This window comes from Lygodium microphyllum, chromosome 20 (assembly GCF_053477565.2).
Source record: "Lygodium microphyllum isolate KBCC chromosome 20, Lygodium_microphyllum_v1.1.10, whole genome shotgun sequence".
In the NCBI taxonomy this organism is placed as follows: Eukaryota; Viridiplantae; Streptophyta; class Polypodiopsida; order Schizaeales; family Lygodiaceae; genus Lygodium; species Lygodium microphyllum.
In genome coordinates, this window is record NC_141154.1 from 82,461,763 (window position 1) to 82,483,524 (window position 21,762).

General features: G+C 44.8%; 2 protein-coding genes across 6 annotated transcripts in view; one reads left to right on the plus strand and one right to left on the minus strand.

Moving 5' to 3' along the window:
- The window catches only part of RUG2 (Regulator of chromosome condensation (RCC1) family protein), a 103,780-nt gene extending 82,344 nt beyond the window's left edge, over positions 1-21,436 (minus strand). For 3 of the 5 annotated variants that reach the window (XM_087701661.1, XM_087701663.1, XM_087701660.1), the window contains exon 1: positions 21,071-21,436. In XM_087701661.1, the coding sequence (XP_087557787.1) occupies positions 21,071-21,369 (299 nt within the window). In that variant the 5' untranslated portion in view covers positions 21,370-21,436. The remainder of the gene's footprint in view (positions 1-21,070) is intronic. The other 2 variants (XM_087701665.1, XM_087701662.1) reach the window with 1 other exon arrangement.
- Positions 19,797-20,780, plus strand: LOC148019083 (uncharacterized). Its single transcript, XM_087701054.1, has one exon. It carries the CDS (start codon positions 20,115-20,117, stop codon positions 20,778-20,780), a length of 666 nt encoding a protein of 221 aa, XP_087557180.1. The 5' UTR covers positions 19,797-20,114.
- Positions 21,437-21,762: the final 326 nt, after the last annotated feature.

A 21,762-nucleotide genomic window follows, 5' to 3' on the forward strand; every position in this document is an offset into this window, starting at 1 on the left:
GGGCAGAAAATGTAGTGCAGTTTGTGGCAGATGGTGAACCTACAAATAGGGCAGCAGGAAACATTTTAATGGCAATGTATCCACATATCACCTTTAGTCCATGCATGGCGCATTGCTTGAATAACTTGTTGAAGGATATTGGAGACTTGCCATGGATTGCATCTCTTGTTGCGAAAGGCAACAAGATTATCACTTTTATATGTAATCATCAGTACTTGCATGCTGAGTTTCGCAAGAGAAGTGACAAAGAACTTCTTAAACACTCGGATACACGATTTGCATATAACTTTCTTATGCTTGGTCGATTGCACTATTGCAAAGGTGCAATTCGGGAGCTATTTGCTAGTGATGAGTATGAAAATTGGAATGGGGCTGCCACTGCTACTGTTGTGTTATGTAATGCATATGTTTCTGATAGAGAGTTTTGGGATGAGGTTAATCGCACCAACCAAATGGTTGATCCTATTATGCACATGTTGAGGCTTGCAGATGGCATGGATCCATGCATTGGGAAGATCTATGAAGGTATGGATCGCATGATTGAGAGGTTGGAGAGTTTGGAACCAAATGCAGATAGGTATGAGCAGATCAAGGAGTTATGCATCAGTAGATGGAATGAGTATGACTCTCCTATGCATGCTGCAGCATATGTGCTTGATCCTGAGTTTCAAGGAAAGATGCAAGAAAGAGACCTTGAGGTGGTCAAGGCTTGGAACACATTGCTTGCAAGGCTTTATCCCAGCCGTGAAATGCAACGCAAAATTAAAAATCAGCTCTCTATATATCGGCAAACATTAGGGATGTTTGGTACAGAGGATGCACTAGAGGACAGGATAAATATTGGGGCTGCTTTATGGTGGGAGGACTACGGGGCAGAAGCTCCAGAGTTGCAGAGTTTGGCTATTCGTATTCTTAGCCAAACAATTAGCTCTTCTTGTTTAGAGCAACTATGGAGCTCATTCAATCACATTCACTCAAAGAAGAGAAATCGTCTTGGTACAATGAAGACGAATGACCTAGTTTATGTAAGCTCCAATCTTCGCTTGCTAGCTCGTACATCAGTTGCAAATGCTGATTCATATATATGTTGGGAAAAAGATGACGATGATGATGATGGTGATGATGATGGGCAAGATGTTGTTCAACAGGATGAGCATTCAGGCACAGTGGAGCCATCTTCCATGAATCAGAGCACTTAGTAGCTAGCCTTTTGGAACTTTAGAGTATTGACTTGGAAATTGGAGCTCTTGTAACTTGGATCTTTACTATTTAGGCTTTAAAGTTTAGTGCATATTTTGTGTTTTTGCAATGCACACTTGTTGCCAGTTGGACTTATGCAACATTGTTGATTAGAATGTTGAATTATGAATGCGACAATCCATTGCTAGTTACAATGTTTTGAATCTTTATTATTGTTGAAACTTGATTATTATGTCTCTAGAGTTTAATTTCATGAATTATGGTTGATATGATCTCTCTCTCTAGATTCTAAGACAAGTGTTGACTCTCTCTCTCTCTCTCTCTCTCTCTCTCTCTCTCTCTCTCTCTCTCTATATATATATATATATATATATATATGTATATATATGTATATATACATATATATATATATATGTATATATATATATGTATATATATGTATATATACATACATATATATATATATATGTATATATACATATATATACATATATATATGTATATATATATATGTATACCGTTCCCTCCATTCCCGTTCCCTCACTTTGGACGTTCCCCCCGTTCCAGGGGGTCCCGTTCCCCGTTCCTGGTAACTATGGTCTAAGTCTTGGATTAAGTGTTGTACCTCTTACCTTTGATCCATACTCGTCATCAAAGTAGTGAGCCTTTTGACAATGCTGACAATACATAGTCTTTTTAGGTATACTCTACCACCCACGTTTAGCAGAAGACTATGTTTCCTTGGGTCTCAATAGCTTGATTTTTCTTGCCCTTACTTTGCTGCCCCTTTTAAGAAGAAGCAATGAGAGCCCCCTCTATAGAGGTTATACTATGAAACTAATAGAACAGCCAAGCATAAAGGAGTAGCTAGCACTCAAATGTGTAGAATGGACATGGTGAACTGTGCCATCACCTGCTACACAAAATGGAAGCATTTCCACAATAGCTTGTTAAGGAACAATGTGACCTGATTGTCCAAGGACTTAGGGGCCCCCATGGTAGAGAACTCGGTGAGAACTTGCCAATATTTAGCCAACTTGACTTTCAAGTCATTCCAGTCAGTGATTATAAAGCCTTGAAGCTCATAGTCAAGATTTATACAATTGGTCCTATCCTCAACCACGTAGCAGTCAGTCGAGTGTGCCAAAAACTCTAATACTAAATCAAAATGCTAAAGCTGAGAATGAAACTTAGGCAATAAACTTGCATCAACTCAACAATAGCAGAGGCATTCCTAGCCTTTCATGAGTGGACAACCTCCTATGGAACACGTATAGGATCGAGTTGGGGTTCCAACCCCTGCACAGTATCCCATAGGTGTAGGGAGTCAAGAACATGTCTCATCAGATTAGACCAAGTAGTGATTTAGGCCCATTAAAACGAATTTTGTTAGTAAAGGCAAGTTTGCTTGATAAAAAAGAATCATGAGATATCTGATAAGTGGAATAAAAAGAATAATGGGAATAAGAAGGGGGTGATGGAGGGAAATGAATAGGAGGAAGAGGAGAAGATGGGTAGGTAAAAATAGACTAGAGGTATCTGATGGGTGTTGATTGATGCAAAGACACTGGAACATGAATGTTTATATAGGATGCCGATGGAAGTGGAGGCACCGCGACATATGAGCCTTTTCCAAATGTCAGCTGGGATACAGCAAAATGACTAGAAGGCCCACTAGATAATGCTATGGAAGCAAACTGTGGAACCAACTGATCCACACTCCGTAATGGTTGGGAGGCATTCCTAGGCCATGTTAATCCCAAAAGTGTGTGGATGAAAGAACAAGCCTCCATCATGGGTCCATCACCCGATTGAGGAAAAGACGAGGTCCTAAAGGCTATGCCAAGGGGGTAAAGGACCCCTCAGTGTGGTGTGCGATGGTATGTGAGATGCATTTGATGGATATGAAAAGGAAGGTGTAGCAGAAGTAGAGGAAGGAATAGGTGGGAGATTAAGCGGATTGGTAGATGCACTTGTTGGAAATGTCTTTGGTTTCTTTTGTCGATTAAATGCATCAAATTGAAATGATGAAAGAGAAGATTCACCTACTTCAAATTAACCTTGAGATGTAAAAATTGAAGGAAAAAGAGAAGAACTTACAAGGGATTGAATTAATCTTTTATATGCATCACCTTTCTTTGAGTTCATAAACAAAAGTCTATCTTCTTCAGAACTTATGAACCAATTGTCAGAGTGCAGCAAATGCAGAAGCGTATGAACAAGACTAAAAGAAATGAACACAGGGAGAGAGAAAAGACACACTCGAACACAAAAATCTCCAGAAGACGAATGTTGAAATGAAGAAGGCAGATGTACAAACAAACAAACTGTCCAAGTATCTCCGCGAGATGATCTCTCTCTCCACCTGAAAACTAACGAGTGGAATGACCCAAGCAGGAGGCTACCTATAAATAGGCATACAAAAACGCCATATAGTAATCAGGTCAGCTGGTTTTAAACTGGCTGACTGCTGCCAAGCAGCAAACACGGAATAAAATAATACAAAAAATACTGAACAATAATATCGGATGCCACGTGGCAACCTCCTAAGCCTACTCGACTACACAATGAAGCTAGTAATTGCCTGTAGACTACATACCACTGTCAACCTTATAAAAAGGAAATGCACAATTGTGCCCGAGAGAACTAACTATACAACAGTAGCCTGACAATGCCTGCCCAAGGGATGAATAAATGACTCATACCCCCTCTGAGATCTTGAACGGGGCATAAAGCTCATGGATTGTAGTAAAGCAATTTTTCATGCTACCTTAGTTGGGTAATTAGCCTGTTTTAAATTGGAGTATTAAAGACAAGAGGGTGCCAATGTAAATCGTCTTTTATTAATCAATTTTCACATCTCCACTTCTTGGAGCTTGAAGATAATTCTTTCCCCACCATTATAAGGGGTGAGTTCCTTGCAACAGCTATTATCAATTGATTCTCAAGCTACCATGGCTTCAACATCTCTTGTAATTCTTGGTTGTAAGACATCTTGAATAAAGAAGTGACAAGCTATGGTTCTCAGCATTTCTTATTAGTCTTTGTGTAATTTCCATTGAAGAGGCAACCTTCATTTCATTGGTATCAGAGCATGGATTTTGATCCATGGAAAGAGTCACTTTCATGGAGAATTTAGTCACAAGGATAGGTAGCATGTAATTGGAGTACCAAGATTTGGTCACAGGGTTTGGCACAGTTCACCCGTGACTAGTCAGGGTTCTCTGCAGCAAGTCGGGATTAATTTTGAAGATTTCTTGAAGGAGATCTTGAGGAAGATGGAGGTTCTTGGCCAAAATAACAGGTCGTGGTCAAATGGAGGCCCATTTTGAAGGTTCTTGACCCTAACTAGAGTCTAAACAAGGAAAGAGTTAAACCTTGGTTACTTTTTGGAGCAAGCTTCTCTTTCCTCTTTCTCTCAAGCTTTCATGGTGGATCTTGGCTTCTCCTTTCTTCCAGGCCTCTCAATGGTTCAAGTAACTTCCATGGTTGAAATCTTTGAGGTATAAGCTCTCCATAGAGTATTCTTAAGCTTGCTTTGACTACTTCTCATTTTGAAGTAGGGGAGTATGTTTTTGCGTTGTTTACACTGAAAACACACTCCCTTATGAAGACAAAAAAATTAGGCTATATAAGCCTTTAAGCAAGCTTCTACATTCACTCCTCAAGCTTCACAACAAGCACCAGGGATACTTCTCACTCTCATAATCATTCTTGATCTTCCAAAGTGGCAGACTTTGTGACAACAGGGATACTTCTCACTCTCATAATCATTCTTGATCTTCCAAAGTGGCAGACTTTGTGACAACAGTGAAATTTCTTGAAGAGATCAAAGGGCTTTTACTCTATCAAGATTCCTAGAGCTTCCCCAATACTCAAGGGACCGATATTGAACCATTCTTGGACTCGAAGCTTCAAGGATAGTTGGCTATGGAGTCAAAACAAGGCAACAACTTTTAGGCATCAAATTCTTGGATTATTCTCTTCCATTACATGGGGCTTTTGCTCTAAATCACTCCAGGGACCTCACTTCTACTTCAAGTATACAAGATCTTGAAGAATCCAAGCAATGCATTCAAGATTGAGGCCAATCTACTCTTGAACTACAAGTATGACAGGGATTGAAGAATTTCTTTGAAATCTCCATCAAAGAGGCTTCAAATTCAAGGGATTTTTATCTATACTACTCATTGGAACTAAAGACTTGATGTAGACATCATTCTTGGATCGTATTTGAAGCTAATGTGTGGGATTATGGAGTCTATTCTTCTCTTGATCATTTGTTGGATTCAAGAAGACGGTCTATCAACCTTTATGGCTGAAGTTTGACTCAAGCAACATCTTCTTCTTCAACCATTGAAAGAGGTACTTCTATTACTCTTCTTTAATCTCTCCAATTCCTCATCCAATTCTTGTTGCATTTCCTATTGCTGAAGAAGAGGTTAAGTAGAGTACTCTTGCATTGAGCTTCAATCTCAGCATTAATTGAATGAAACATAATACTCAAGTATCGAGGCATTGAATCTTCAATCCCAAGCATGAATTGATTGATCAATCAGCCCATTGAAATCAGCTTGTTGAAATTGAGGTCTATCATTACTCTTTGCATTGAAATCAGCCTGTTGAAATTGAGGTCTATCATTACTCTTTGCATTGTTTGATTAATCAGTCCATAGCATTGACCATACAATTTCCTTTCAATTTTTCTAAAAGATTGCTTACCTCTAACTTTGGGGTTGTTTGCTGATTCAATCTATGAGAATACCCAAGAAATTTGTAAAAGGTGAGCATAGTAAGTCAATGAGTCACTCATTACTATAGGTAAACCTTTCTCAATGATCGATGCATTGATGCCCATGGATATCGAGATATCTGATCCGCTTAGAGAGGAAGCATCTATACCATTATATGATGGGTGCCAAGTATCTCGCTTGAAGACACTGCTTGCACTCCTAAGTGTGCAATCAAAATTCGGGTGAAGTGCTGCGAGTGTGACCGAGTTGTTCAGATACCTTCTACGTACGCTTCGTTGATTTCTTTTCGGCACCATCATAAAAAACAATTGTGCTTTTTCAAGGTGTTTTATGATTTTTTTTCAGGTTACCAAAGTATCATATATTACCACTTGCAAATACCATGCTTGAGTTTTTTAATTGTACCTAACGCCAATTTGATGGTCAAAGATGGTGCAGAGACACTCGGGAACAAAAGTTGCCTAGCCAATTTAATTATTGGCCAATCAGATTATTTTTTAGGACACCAAAATAATTATTAGATTAATTTTCAGTATTTAAAGATTGAAAATTAATATTTAATTATAAAAAATGCTGAAAAACTATTTCGAAAGGTTGCCACTTGTAAAAAATGCCCATGCAAGACTAAAAAACGTCTTTAGAGACTAGAGAGAAGCATTTCTATAAATTCAGCCTGCAAGGGAGAGGGAGGGGAGGTTGCTAGTCTGATTTGCAGCCATTGGATGACCTTCTGAGGTTGCCAGGGTAGAAGACCAATCAACAGTAGGAGACAGCATCTACAAGCTGTTGAGACAGGGTAGCAGCTGTAAATGACTGATTTTCTTCAATTCTTTGCATCTACAAGCTGTTGTGGCAAGACAGCAGCTGCATTTGACTGATTTTTGATCATTCTTTGCGAAAAAACTCTAAATTTTCTCTCTCTACAGCTTTCCCTCTCATCTCCCAACCATTTCACAGACTTGCTCTGAAGATCTCAGTATTTGGACCCTTGGAGGCTGAGAAATTTCAGATTTCTCTGTTGTAAACCCTAATATGCAGCAGAAATTAGGGTTTAGCAACAGCCTCAAGAATCGTGCCAGAAATTGGAAGCTCCAAGACTTGGATTGAACAGAGCTGAAGCTGTTTTTAGCCTATTCAAGTGAAGGGACCAGTAAATAATTGAATTTGGGGTATTCTCCATTTCCATCAAAGAGGGTGAAGGCCAATTGATTGCCCGAATCAAGGGGAAAATCGGATTAAAGACTTGCTGGTGATTCATCACAGCAAGGGGAGTTGGAATACTGAAAGGGATTGGGAGAATCCCATTGTAAATCAACTTATTCTTCAATAAAGCTAAAGAAATACCAAAAGGGGAGCCAATTTTGGGGCCAATCAAGTGTGCATTGTCCAAGATCAATAGGTAAATTTGTATTTTCAGATTTGCATTAATTGTTTGCTGCTGTAATTTAGTTGTAATCAGGAATTTACCACCCATCCACGGTAGAAAGGTTGGTTAAAATAGCTCTAGTTATTGACCATTCTTTGACAAGGCAATCCTGAGTTACTACAGTTTCCATGATGGCAAGAAATATGAAGGAGCATGTATTGGAGCACATTAATGAGGGCTTGGAAGATTACAATGCTGACGCAAATCCTACCATAGAGGCCACAAATCAAGGATAAGAATTTGTGGGCAATAATACAACTAATGAAGAGATCCGATGGCCAAGGGTTCCTCATGACAATGATCCTAGAACTAAAGTAAATGTTTCTCATGACTCCAATGATTTCTAGCAGCTATCAAAGCAAATTGGTAATATGAATGAAGGTCTAATCCAACTTAACCATTCAATGGATGACAAGTTTGGCAAGATGATTACACATATGGAGCAGCAAAACCATAGGTTGGATGCCAAATTTAAACAACTAGTTACAATATTCAGCAACTTGGGTAACAAATTGCAAAGCAATCCACCTTCCAATGTTGAAGATGTACCAATTACTCATGGCAATGTGAGGTTCATAGCAGCCCACTAACATATACCATCCACTTTTGAACATGGAGAAGCTTCTAAGATGAATGAAACAATTCAACCTCATACCAACTCCTGAAATAGAAACAGGACAAACTTCACTAATTCAAGAGATAATGGATAGCAAGACTATTCCCTGAATGATGACAGAAATGAGTTTGTACCTGGATGTCATCCCTTCTATAAAGAGTTTGGTTCTCAACATACTCAAGTTCATAATATAAGAGATGATCAAGGGCAATATGCACATGATAAAGCAAGGAATGGAGACAATTTCCAGCATGCTGAAGATCATGATGATAGGTTGCCACATGGGATATCCACTCATAACACAATCACATGGGAACTCATTGTTTGGTCGTCAATCTTTTGAAAATAATCGAAATGGGCAACATTCATTTACTCCTAATCATGGACAGCAAGCAATGAGTGATCATTTTAATAGGCAGCAATCTTTTGGATATATCAATCATAATGGGCAACACTGTCATTATGACAAGGAATCCAAGGACAAGATCAACATATCCAATTTCAAAGGAGATAACTCTTCACCGACCAAACTTGAGGAATGGATCAACAAATTGGAAATGTATTTCACTCTCTACCCATGCAATGATCAAGCAAAGATTTGTTATATAGCCCTACACCTAGAGGGATATGCGCATATGTGGTGGAGATACATGAGCAAGATTGGGGAGAATTTCCAGTCTTGGGAGGACTTCAAATCAGCCATGACTTAATTGTTCGTGTCACCGATGGAGAAGGAAAGGCTTGAAAGGAAATGATATAATCTTAGGCAAAGGGATTCTACCGTAAGGGAGTATTCCAGCCAGTTCTTAAACCTTTCCCTATATGTGGAAGGCATTTCCGATTCAACCAAACTGAACAAATATATTTTTGGTCTTAATCCAAACCTTTCAGCTGAAGTTGGGTCAGCCAAGTCTACAAATGTCCATGCAGCAATTCAATATGCTGAAAGGTACAACCAGAAATATAGAAAAGATTTGACTTCATTTTAGCCCAAAATAGGAATGAATTATCAATCAAATCAACCTATGAGATTTGAACAGCAGTTCAGCCAACAAAGAGAGGGATTTAGAGCTGAAAACAGGTTTCAAAATAATTTTAGCAAGGTTCCAACTTACCCTACAGCATATACTTCAAAACAGGGCAATAGTTTCAGATATAATGCTGATCCAAAAGGAGAATTCAAGAGAGCTGAAGGTGTAGTCAAGCAATATCCCAATAACAACAGCAACAAGGCCCTTCCCAATGACAAATCCAAGGGTCTATGCTATAAATGTGGGGAGAATGTTAGAGATCAGCGCCTGTACGGATACAGGACTGCTCGGACTGTGCAGTCGGCTGCACAGTCGGACTGTGCAGTCGGACTGCCACGTGGCAGTCCGACTGCCTGCAGTCCAGTCGGCTGCATTAAACAGTCGACCTGCCCTGGTTTTCGCCCAGTTTTCTGGCTATAAATAGCCGAGGATTCCAGCAGTCTCCAACACTTCTCTGCTCGCAGATTACTGACCGGTGGCACGCGCAGATTCTGTCTCTGTTCGCAGATTTCAGACAGGAGACAGTGCAGACTGCAGCGGACTTCGAGGTGAACAGCAGGTTGCATCGTCGAGGTGGAGACACGCAGTCCAGCGCACTGCGCCCGTGTATATATCTGCATATCTTTGTATTCAGCACACTTTATACAGCAGATCTTCATCTTCCACTATCTCTTTCTCTCTCTTCTCTCTCTGCGTTCTCTCTCTCTTAGTCCTACGCTTCCGCACCACTGCACTCTGACATGGTATCAGAGCAGTGTTAAAGGGCTGACTGAGCGCAGAACCAACCTGAAGAGGAGTTTCTTTCGCGACACAAATTTGCGTTTTCAGCATTTGAGGGTAGGCAGGAGGGCTGCGCCTCGGAACAAGGCTGAAGCGAGCGTGGGCGCGCAGGAAAGGAGTCCAAGTGGTGGATTTGCTGCTATTTACTGTTGTTTGACGCGGAGGAAGTTTGAGTTTTCAGCTTTCAAGTGCAGGTTTTGCTCTTTCATCGCCTCCGGCGGGTAAAGAAGTTTCAGGACGCGGAAGAGCCTTAGCAGGCTGAGTTTTCACAGTCAGAGGGGGCTGCTTTTGCGTTTGTGAAGGCATTACAGGTGAAGATGTCTACAGAGATTGACTTGGAGTTCCAAACGATTATGGACCGGAAGGTGCCTGTCTTACCAGCTCTTCCCACAGATTAGAAGCTCGATGGCGACAACTACCGCATTTGGCGCGTCATGATGTTGGCCATCCTTGCGTCCTGTGATTTGGCGGAGCTTGTACAGGAGGAGATCGACCGGCCCTCGGTAAGAGATGAGTCCAAACTCTCTTCCAATGCTCGTGCGGAGTTGGCCAAGGCTCGGTCTCATTGGGACAAACTGAATGCCAGGATTCGTTCCTTTCTTTTTCTATCTTGTACTACAGCCGTGATAGCTCACATCGAGCACTTTACGGTGGCTCGGGAGATATGGCTTAAGCTTGATCAGATGTACAACCGGATGACCCTTATGAAGCGGGTTTCTTTGGAGGTTCAGATGTGGACCCTGTTCGTAAAGAAGTCTTCTTCACTACAGGAGCACATCAACAAGCTAAGACAGCTTCAGATGCAGGTTCAGAATGCGGGTTAGCCAATTTCCTCCGAAGACATGGCAATTACACTATTGTCCCAGTTGCCGCCACGATTCGGTACATTCTACTCCGCCCTTATTGCTTCGGGGCGGGAGTCTACTCTTCGGTGGGAAGAGTTGGTTCCTATGGTCTTGGACCAAGAGGAACAGCTAAAGGGACAGAATGCTTCCAGTCGGAGGCGCTGACAGGTCAAGCCTCTCAGAAGGAGAGGAAGGACCAAAAGAAGAAGAAGGGGGATAACAAGTCAAAGAAGGACAAGGACAAGGACAAGGACAGAATCCACATGTCATATTTGTGGAAAGACTGGCCATTGGAACAAGGATTGCCCTGACAAAGACAAGAAGGACACCAACAAGGACACAAAGGATTCTGGAGCGGTGGCTGCACCCTTATCAGCTGCATTTCTTCATCTAGCTATCATTGAGGACTCTTCACCGAATGCTTCTGATGCTGCGATGACTGCTCCCCAGGCTCGAGAGTGGATCGTTGATAGTGGTGCCTCCCGGCACATGACTCCTTCATCAGATGGTGTTGCCCAGTTGCGACCCTCGCGTGGGCAGATTCTCATTGGAGATAGCTCTTCAGTGTCTATTGCAGGACGGGGTAAGATGCAGCTTATTCCAGATGGACGTGGTGGTACCCATACCTCAGAGGTCTTGCATGTACCAAGCTTAGGGTATCATCTCCTATCAGTTCATAAGATTTGCTCCCTTGGACTTTTGGTGGAGTTTGACAGTACTACGGTGCGAGTCCTTGATCGTGGGTCAAGGAAGGTTCTCTCATCCGGATATGAGGAGAACGGCATCTATAAATTGAAGTCTTCCACCGCCCTCTCTACTCTTCTTCTTACCTCTCAAACACAGTCAGAGTTATGGCATGCTCGGTTTGGTCACCTCAACTATGATTATCTTCGGAGGGCGTCACGTGGACAGCTTGTTCGAGGGTTGCCGGATATAGTGGTGAGCCAGCAGCCCTGTGTCTCCTGCATTCGTGGGAAGCAGCATAGGGATGCCATTCCCAGCATAGCTTCGCGGCGGTCTACTTCACCAATGGAGCTTGTATCTACAGATCTATGTGGCCGTATGAGGAACGAGTCCTTGCGTGGGAGCTCGTACTTCATGTTGATCGTAGATGACTACAGCAGGATGACATGGGCCTATTTCTTGGCATTGAAGTCAGAAGCTTTCTCCCACTTCAAGGATTGGCTTCTCTTTGAGGAGAACCGATCGGGCCGGAAGTTGAAGACCTTGCGATCCAACAAGGGTGGTGAATTTGTTTCTAATGAGTTTGCTCGGTTTTGTGCAGATAAAGGTATTCACCAGGAATTTGCTAATACCAACACTCCTCAAGAAAATGGCATTCTTGAACGGAAAAACCGCAGTGTGATCGAGATGGCGCGCACCATGATGAAGCACCGATAGACCCCTCAGGTTCTGTGGGCCGAGGCTGTGGCTACTGCAGTCCACATCCTTAATCGATCCCCTACTTCGGCCGTTGATGGGATGACCCCTTTTGAGGCTTACTTTGGGACTAAACCTGATGTTTCTTACTTTAGGGTCTTTGGGTGTGATGCCTATGTTCACATTCCCAAGGCTCACCGTGATAAATTTGAAGCAGCTTCCCGAAGACAGGTATTTGTTGGCTACAGCTCCCAGTCCCAAGGCTATCCATTGTATGATCCCATCAAGCGGGATGTGTACACTAGCCGCGATGTGCGGTTTGTGGAGGTTCCAGCCATACCAACGGGTGAGGAGCATCCCGTTCTTGGAGATCCAGGGGAGAGTTGGGCTCCTACTACAGTTCCCTTGGAGCCCGTGCCTTTTGATTATGATTCTGTTTCTGACACAGAGTCTACTGTTCCACCGGTCACCCCTGAGGAGTTACCACCGGTGGATATTCCAGAGTCTTTAGCTGATGGAGCGAGACGAGGGGAGGTTCGGCCTCCTCCTCGATGGGCCCGTGACACACTCCGTGATTCAGGGATCGAGGGGATTCCTGAGGAGTGGGGACCGCAGGATGGTCCACGGCGGTCACGGCGGCACCAGGCACATTCTACGGAGCTTGTTTGCTCTAACTATTGTTTGATGACCCGTGTTATGCAGGATCGAGAGCCCACCTCCGTGAAGGAGGCTTTACAGTCCGCACCATGGAAGAAAGCTATGGAAGCCGAGTTGGAGGCTATTGAGAGGAATGGCACTTGGTCCCTCGTGCCCCGCCCCCCGAATAAGAAGGTGATTGGCGTCAAATGGGTCTTCAAGACCAAATACCTTAGCGATGGTTCTTTGGATAAGCACAAGGCTCGCCTTGTTGCTAAAGGTTTTGCACAGCGCCCAGGGATTGATTGTCATGATACTTTTGCCCCCACTGCTCATATGGCGACCATTAGAGCTGTTCTTGCCTTGGATGGCCATAGGAGATGGCATGTTTACCAGTTGGATGTGAAGTCGGCCTTCCTCAATGGTGATTTGAAAGAGGGGTGATAGGAAGAAGAAATCGAATACCTAGTATTGTCATTGTGATAAGAAGGGACATTTGCGCAAGGATTGCAAATAGTTAGTGGCTTTGAGAAAAAAGAACAAGAAGCAACAACAATAGCAGAATACGAACTCCCCCGCCAAGTCAACCGCCTCCTCCGACTCTGACTCGAATTCTCCAATCAAGGCCAAGTCACGGAAAGGGTCATCTTCTTTAGACCGAGGAAAGGGCTTGGTAGCCCCTCCTACTTTCTAGTGCAGCTAATACAATCATACCTCACAACTCTCCGGTGCCAATGAGGAAGTGTGAGGGGGTGGTGAGGTGGGGTAGGTAAGCTTCATCTACACAGGTATACAAGTGCACACATTCTAGAGAGAGACTTTCCTGATACCAAAGTCAAGCACGTTTTGAAATCCTAGAGCTAGGATTGACTTCCAGGTTCATGATGGGCTGTTCCTTGGCAGAGAGTGGAATTGGCTCCTAGTCCAAGCTCACATGAGAGGACACCTTGGCGGCCTTGGCCAAAAGCGGAGAATCCATGTTCACATATGCTTAGAGGCATTTTTGACAAGATAATCATGTATGCTTCTACAAGGCATTGATGATTAACAAACACATAGAGAGGCTAAGATTCTTCTTTATGTTTAGGTTTTGATACGATTAGCATCAACACTCAAGTTCTCTTCGAGGCACCTTGGTGGTGGCTTAATCACCCACTGCTTGGGTATCCATTATCCATGGTCCTATTCCAGTGGACTTTGTTGTCTCGACTAGGAGGCAATGCTTACATGGGATTCGGATGATGCCTATGCTTATTCAGCCTTACTTCGATGTATTTCCAAAGAAGTCCTACCGGCATTCACCTCCTGTACGACGGCTTCAAACGTATGGTCGAAGTTACAGTTGATGTACGAGGCTCCTTCCACCATGTGGGCCGTTACTCTCTATGGCCAGCTCCAACAAATAAAGTTTGAATCCAAAGATACGATTCAATCCTTCCTACTTCGTGTTACCCAACTCCAGGACTAGCTTCGCACCATGCAGTCTGCCCTATCAGAGGCACATCTTGTTGGTACGATACTCTACAAGCTTCCTCGAGAATCGATGGAGTGGCGAATGCTTTACGGGCACAAACATCTACGACTCCTATTAGTTTTCTTCACATGTCCTTCATGCTACTTGGGCATGAGGCTACCTTGCGACTACAGGGGCGGCTTCCGTCACATTATGGAGATTCAGGTGAGGCTCTTGCAGCTTCAGAGAGGGGTTTGAAGATGAAGAAGTTGAAGACCCAGTGTAACCACTGTGGCAAGAAAGGTCATTTAAGGAAGAACTGCAAAGAGTTAGTGGCTTCCAGGAAGAAAAATGAGCAAAAGACGAAGCAGGATGCGGACTCCTCCGACGAGTCATCCTCTGCCTCAGATTCCGATTCCGATCCTCCAACCAAGGCGAAGTCCAAGGCGCAAGGGATCCTCTTCTTCGGATCATGGGAAGGGCTTAGTGGCCCCTTCCTCAACTGCTTTCTAGTGTTGGTGATGCAGACATCCCTCCCGACTTTCCAGTGCTAGAGAGGGAGTGTGCGAGGGTGGTGAGATGGGGCAGCCGTGCCTCATCTATATGTCTATACAAATGCACAAGATCCAGAGAGGGACATCCCTGACGCATCGACCGAAGTCTGGCAAGTACAAATCCTGGAGCTAGGATTGACATCCAGGTTCATGATGGGTTGGTTAACAGAGAGCGGGAGGCTTTTGTCTGGAGCCCATATTGTTAGAGATCACAGCCAGGCAGGTCAGGCCAGTGCAGTCGGACAAGCAGCCGCAGTATGCAGTCGGACTGCCACGTGGCAGTCCAACCTGTGCAGGCAGTCGGATGCATTTAATACAGCCGACAGGCAGTTTTCTGGCGCCCTCTTTTCCCAGATTTCTGGCTATAAATAGCCGACATCTCCAGCAGTCTCCTACACTTCTCTGCTCGCAGATTACAGACCGGTGACACGCACAGATTCCGTCTCTGTTCGCAGATTTCAGACAGGAGACAGTGCAGACTGCAACGGACTTCAAGGTGAACAGCAGGTTGCATCGTCAAGGTGGAGACACGCAGTCCAGCGCACTGCGCCCGTATATATATCTGCATATCTTTGTATTCAGCACACTTTATACAGCAGATCTTCATCTTCCACTGTCTCTTTCTCTCTCTTCTCTCTCTGCGTTCTCTCTCTCTCAGTCCTACGCTTCCGCACCGCTGCACTCTGACATGGTATCAGAGCAGTGTTAGAGGGCTGACTGAGCGCAGAATCAACCTGAAGAGGAGTTTCTATCGCGACACAAATTTGTGTTTTTTGCGTTTGAGGGCAAACAAGAGGGCTGTGCCTTGGAACAAGGCTGAAGCGAGTGTGGGCGCGCAAGAACGGAGTCCAGGTGGTGGATTTGCTGCTGTTTATTGTTGTTTGACGCGGAGGACGTTTGAGTTTTCAGCCTACAAGTGCAGGTTTTGCTTTTTCATCGCCTCCGGCGGGTGAAGAAGTTTCAAGACACGGAAGAGCCTTAGCAGGCTGAGTTTTCACAGTCAGAGGGGGCTGCTTTTGCGTTTGTGAAGGCATTACAGGTGAAGATGTCTACAGAGATTGACTTGGAGTTCCAGTCGATTATGGACCGGAAGGTGCCTGTCTTACCGGCTCTTCCTGCAGATCAGAAGCTCGACGGCGACAACTACTGCATTTGGCGCGTCATGATGTTGGCCATCCTTGAGTCCTATGATTTGGCGGAGCTTGTACAGGAGGAGATCGACCGGCCCTCGGTAAGAGATGAGTCCAAACTCTCTTCCGATGCTCGTGCGGAGTTGGCCAAGGCTCAGTCTCATTGGGACAAACTGAATGCCAGGATTCGTTCCTTTCTTTTTCTATCATGTACTACAACCGTAATCGCTCATATCGAGCACTTGACGGTGGCTCGGGAGATATGGCTGGAGCTTGATCAGATGTACAATCGGATGACCCTTATGAAGCGGGTTTCTTTGGAGGTACAGATGCGGACCTTGTCCGTAAACAAGTCTTCTTCGCTACGGGAGCACATTAACAAGCTAAGGCAGCTTCAGATGCAGGTTCAGAATGCGGGGAAGCCGATTTCCTCCAAAGACATGGCGATCACACTTTTGTCTCAGTTGCCGCCACGATTCGGTACATTTTACTCTGCCCTTATTGCTTCGGGGCGAGAGTCTACTCTTCGGTGGGAAGAGTTGGTTCCTATGGTCTTGGACCAAGAGGAACAGTTAAAGGGACAGAATGCTTCCAAGTCAGAGGTGCTGACAGGTCAAGCCTCTCAGAAGAAGGGGAAGGACCAAAAGAAGAAGAAGGGGGATAACAAGTCCAAGAAGGACAAGGACAAGGATAAGGACAAAGACTCCACATGCCATATTTGTGGAAAAACTGGCCATTGGAAGAAGGATTGCCCTGACAAAGACAAGAAGGACACCAACAAGAAGGACACCAAGGATTCTGGAGCGGTGGCTGCATCCTCATCAGCTGCATTTCTTCATCTAGCTGTTATTGAGAACGCTTCACCGAATGCTTCTGAAGCTGCGATGACAGCTCCCCAGGCTCGAGAGTGGATCGTTGATAGTGGTGCCTCCCGGCACATGACTCCTTCATCCGATGGTGTTGCCCAATTGCGACCCTCGCGTGGGCAGATTCTCATTGGAGATAGCTCTTCAGTATCTATTGCAAGTCGGGGTAAGATGCAGCTTATTCCAGATGGATGAGGTGGTACCCATACCTCAGAGGTTTTGCATGTACCAGGCTTAGGGTACCATCTCCTATCAGTTCATAAGATTTGCTCCCTTGGCCTTTTGGTGGAGTTTGACAGTACTACGGTGCGAGTCCTTGATCGTGGATCAAGGAAGGTTCTATCATCCGGATATGAGGAGAACGGCATTTATAAATTGAAGTCTTCCACCGCCCTCTCTACTCTTCTTCTTACCTCTCAGTCACAGTCTGAGTTATGGCATGCTCGGTTTGGTCACCTCAACTATGATTATCTTCGGAGGGCGTCACGTGGACAGCTTGTTCGAGGGTTGCCGGATATAGTGGTGAGCCAGTAGCCATGTGTCTCCTGCATTCGGGGGAAGCATCATAGGGATGCCATTCCCCACACAGCTTCGCGGCGGCCTACTTTACCGATGGAGCTTGTATCTACGAGGCCTACTTCACCGATGGCCCTATGAGGAATGAGTCCTTGCGTGGGAGCTCATACTTCATGCTGATCATAGATGACTACAGCAGGATGACATGGGCCTATTTTTTGGCATTAAAGTCAGAAGCTTTCTCACACTTCAAGGATTGGCTTCTCTTTGAGGAGAACCGATCGGGCCGGAAGTTGAAGACCTTGCGATCCGACAAGGGCGGTGAATTTGTTTCTAATGAGTTTGCTCGGTTTTGTGCAGATAAAGGTATTCACCAGGAGTTTGCCAATACCAACACTCCTCAAGAAAATGGCATTCTTGAACGGAAGAACCGCAATGTGATCGAGATGGCACGCACCATGATGGAGCACCGACAGACCCCTCAGGTTCTGTGGGCCGAGGCTGTGGCTACTGCAGTCCACATCCTTAATCGATCCCCTACTTCGGCCACTTCTCTGCTCGCAGTTTACAGACCGGTGACACGCGCAGATTCCGTCTCTGTTCGCAGATTTCAGACAGGAGACAGTGCAGACTGCAGCGGACTTTGAGGTGAACAGCAAGTTGCATCGTCGAGGTGGAGACACGCAGTCCAGCGCACTGCGCCCGTGTATATATCTGCATATCTTTGTATTCAGCACACTTTATACAGCAGATCTTCATCTTTCACTGTCTCTTTCTCTCTCTTCTCTCTCTACGTTCTCTCTCTCTCAGTCCTACGCTTCCGCACCGCTGCACTCTAACACATATGAGGGGACACTTTGGCGGTTCTAACCAAAGGCGGGGATTCCACGGTCACATGTTCAAAGACATGTTTGGCAGATTGTTCTTGTATGTCCTGAGTGACATAGGTGACATAACACAAAGAGCTACTATGACCGAAGTCTAGCAGGTACAAATCCTGGAGCAGGATTGACATCGAGGTTCATGATGGACTGGTTACTTGACAGAGAACGGGAGGCTTTTGTCTGGAGCCGATATGAGGGGACACTTTGGCTGTTCTGACCAAAGGCGAGGATTCCATGGTCACATGTTCAGAGACATGTTTGGCGGCATCTTGGTGGTGGGCTGGCCACTCGCTGCTTGGATATCCATGGTTCTTCTGGTTGTTCTATATTGTATAGTTTATGATACCCCATGATTTTACTATCGTATTGTATTAGATCACCCCTGATCTAAGAGAGGGTGTTAGCATATTAGTCAGCTCAGGGTGAGTTTGTGTTGCAGAGGTTGTGGCCTTTTTATAGTATTTTTTTTCTGGCATTTTCTGGTGCCCTTTTTAGGGCTAGGGAGCATTTAATGTTGGCCGATTGCGTTTAATGCTCCCCTCATTTGATGCCTATATATTGATGGGACTCCTCCTCTTAGATACTTCAGCCATCATTTGTGGATTCTTCTGAGGAGAGAGGAGACAGTACCAGGGTGCCAACACAACCAGTGACTCACTGTTGTATGTTGTTGTCTCGTGTTCGATATGGATTCCGTTTCCCAGGCATACATCTGAGTTCTCATCTACATTTATGTTTATTCTTTCTCTTGTCTTATATTTCAGCATGTTGTTTATGCTTCCATTGTTGTACCACTTCTAACAAGGCTGGCTTTAGGAGAGGCTTCTCCACATTGGATCACATCCTCACACTCAGAGCGATCATTGAGGAGGGAAGGACCCATGGCCAACGGACCTACTACTGCTTTGTGGACTTCTGCAAAGCCTTTGACACAGTATCGAGACTCAGTTGGGGTATTTTGGCATTGTATGAGAGAGGTGTGGGCAGAGTCCGGATACCTGAGGGCCTTTCGGCACCTATTTACTCCACCATTGGGGTGAAGCAAGGATGCCCCCTCTCTCCGACATTATTTGGCCTGTACATTGATAGGATTGCTGATTACATTTCACAAGAAGGAGATAGAGAAGCTCCGCTAGCACTTGGATTCCCCTCCTATTGTATGCAGATGACACTGTATTGATAGCTGACTCTCCAGAGGGTTTACAGAGACACTTGGATGCACTACACTCCTATACTTTGAACAGTGGGCTTTCAATGAACCTTGGTAAAACCAAGGTGATGGTATTTAATACTACACCATAGTGGGTCAAGAGATCGGCACCTAAATTCACATATGGATTTGAGAAGCTGGAGTATGTGGATTCTTATACATATCTAGGAGTCTAATTCACAAGGCCCACCTTTTCTATGCGAGAGACAACAGACACTAGACTGACTCGCGGATACACAGCACTAGGTGGTTCGGAGAGGATGTGCTCACAGGTGCAATTCCAAGAACCTTGCACCAAGTTATGGCTCTTCAATACACTGGTCACATCCACACTACTTTATGGAGTACAGATATGGGGGCCTAATCTTGACCACCGTAGCAAATCAAGGCGCACTTATAACGGATGGAGGTCGATGGAGAAACCCTTAGTGTCTATGATATCCAAGATAATCAAATGTAAGGCCTCAATGCCACATGAGATCGTCAAAGCCGAGCTAGCAGCTACATTGATTGTGATAGAGGCCCTCACCCGATCGGTCGCATACATACATAGCCTATGGGACTTACCCAGACACAGATATGCACGGTTGGCCCTTGAGTCCTCCAGATAGCTTGCCAAAGAGAGTGATACTTCATGTTGGTATGCATAGATGTCGGCCTGGTTTGAGCTACATGGCTTTAGCATGGACAAGTTACCCCCCTTCCAGTACTCCCTTAACGCACCATCTCTTGATCTGAGCAGGTTAGAGATCCGCAAGATCATCAAGATGGATCTTACCCAGTTGGATATCAAACGGACATGGTTGATGCCAGGGTAGGAGCTAGGGACAAAGATGGCTTTTTACCGCGTACATTTCCTTCATACTACAGATGATGGATTTATTGTTCGCCCGAGATACATGGACACCCATCTTTTCCATGGGATCAGATGTACTAATGGCCAGTTACGCACCTCCTCACATCAACTAGAGATTGAGATTGGTAGCTATAGATCCATCCCACCAGAGGAGCGCATATGCCAGATATGCCAATTAGAGCCAGAGACAGAGGAGTATTATATTTGCTACTGCCCAACGTATTATGAGATCCGTGGTCGTTTCAATTATCTCTTTAGAGACGGATTTGGACCACTATCCAGAGTCATGGATTTTACCGATCAGCAATGCCTTGGCCTCTTTCTTCTTGAGATACGACGGCTTCGTGACGTGCGCCTCAGGAGTACAACTGCTCCAGGACATCGAGGCCCTTCACAGAGGCAACTCACAGACTTCTTTGCAAAGGAGACTGAAAAGACTTCAACACAGTTACAGCCACAGTCCACACGAGAGCCTCCCTCACCACCACAGTCCACACACAAGCAAGGAGTATTGATTGATCGAGCCATTCAGCTTAGCCGATCCAGACGTCCTAGACCTCAGCACAGACATCGACGACACATTCATAGGTGGATACAGGGGATCATTGCTCGGGCTAGAGCTAGGTCCTCCATACCCACATGAGATTGTACCATTTGGAGCTCATTGTTACTACATGGAGCTCTATGTTTTACACATAGCCATAGTTAGTTTTCTTTCTTATTTTGCTTTGTGCTACATACATATTTTGCCCAGAGAGTTGTACCATCATACACATGATTGTAACTCATGGTCTCATAAGTCATTTTGGCCTTTTGTAGACGTTAATATATCATTTCATTTCATCTCTCTCTCTCTCTCTCTCTCTCTCTCTCAGCAACAGCATGGTGGAATAAATCAAGACACAAACTTGCATGAAAGAATGTTCAGGTCACCTGCACTGTTCTACGCCCCTCCCAAGCTGGTGTTCTACGTTGCGGCCCCAAGCCCAGAGCTTTCCACTTGCAGTTACTGCCAAAGAGTGGTAGTGCCCTGCTGCTATCCTCACAACATCATCTGGCAAGCCTTCTACTACCTCCGGCTCATAAGCATCGCAGAGGCTCCTATGGCCTAGGGCTCCGTTGCTGCAGTCTCCAAAACTCAGCACTGTATATGTCCTGCGTGACCTCACTCGCATATAGCTTCTACTACGTGAAATCGACGTTGAAAACGTGCTGCAAATGGCTCGTGGCATGTTAGAGACACACACAGACCGAGACCCACGAAGAAGGGGGGAAATGGGGGGCCAAGGAACTTTCACTTTGTGTGTGAGGCATATCCCACATCCGAGAGTGAGCGTGGGCAGGCCCTTCAAGCAAAGGTCCAGCCCCAAAGTACATAGAGGCCAAGACCCCCCATTCTATAATGGAATTCGAGTGGAGAAGCCTTTTGCCTGACAGAACATCTCCTAGGCTCTGACAAGCAAGAAAACGATCGATATCCAATGAGAGGAGATGGCCACATCAAGCTATTTGCCTGACGAATTTTTCCTTAGATGTGTGCTCACAACTCCAACTGGGATCAGAACAGCTTAGACACAAATCAAGCAATAATGTGCCCTTGATTCTAATCAAGTCCATTGGGCAAT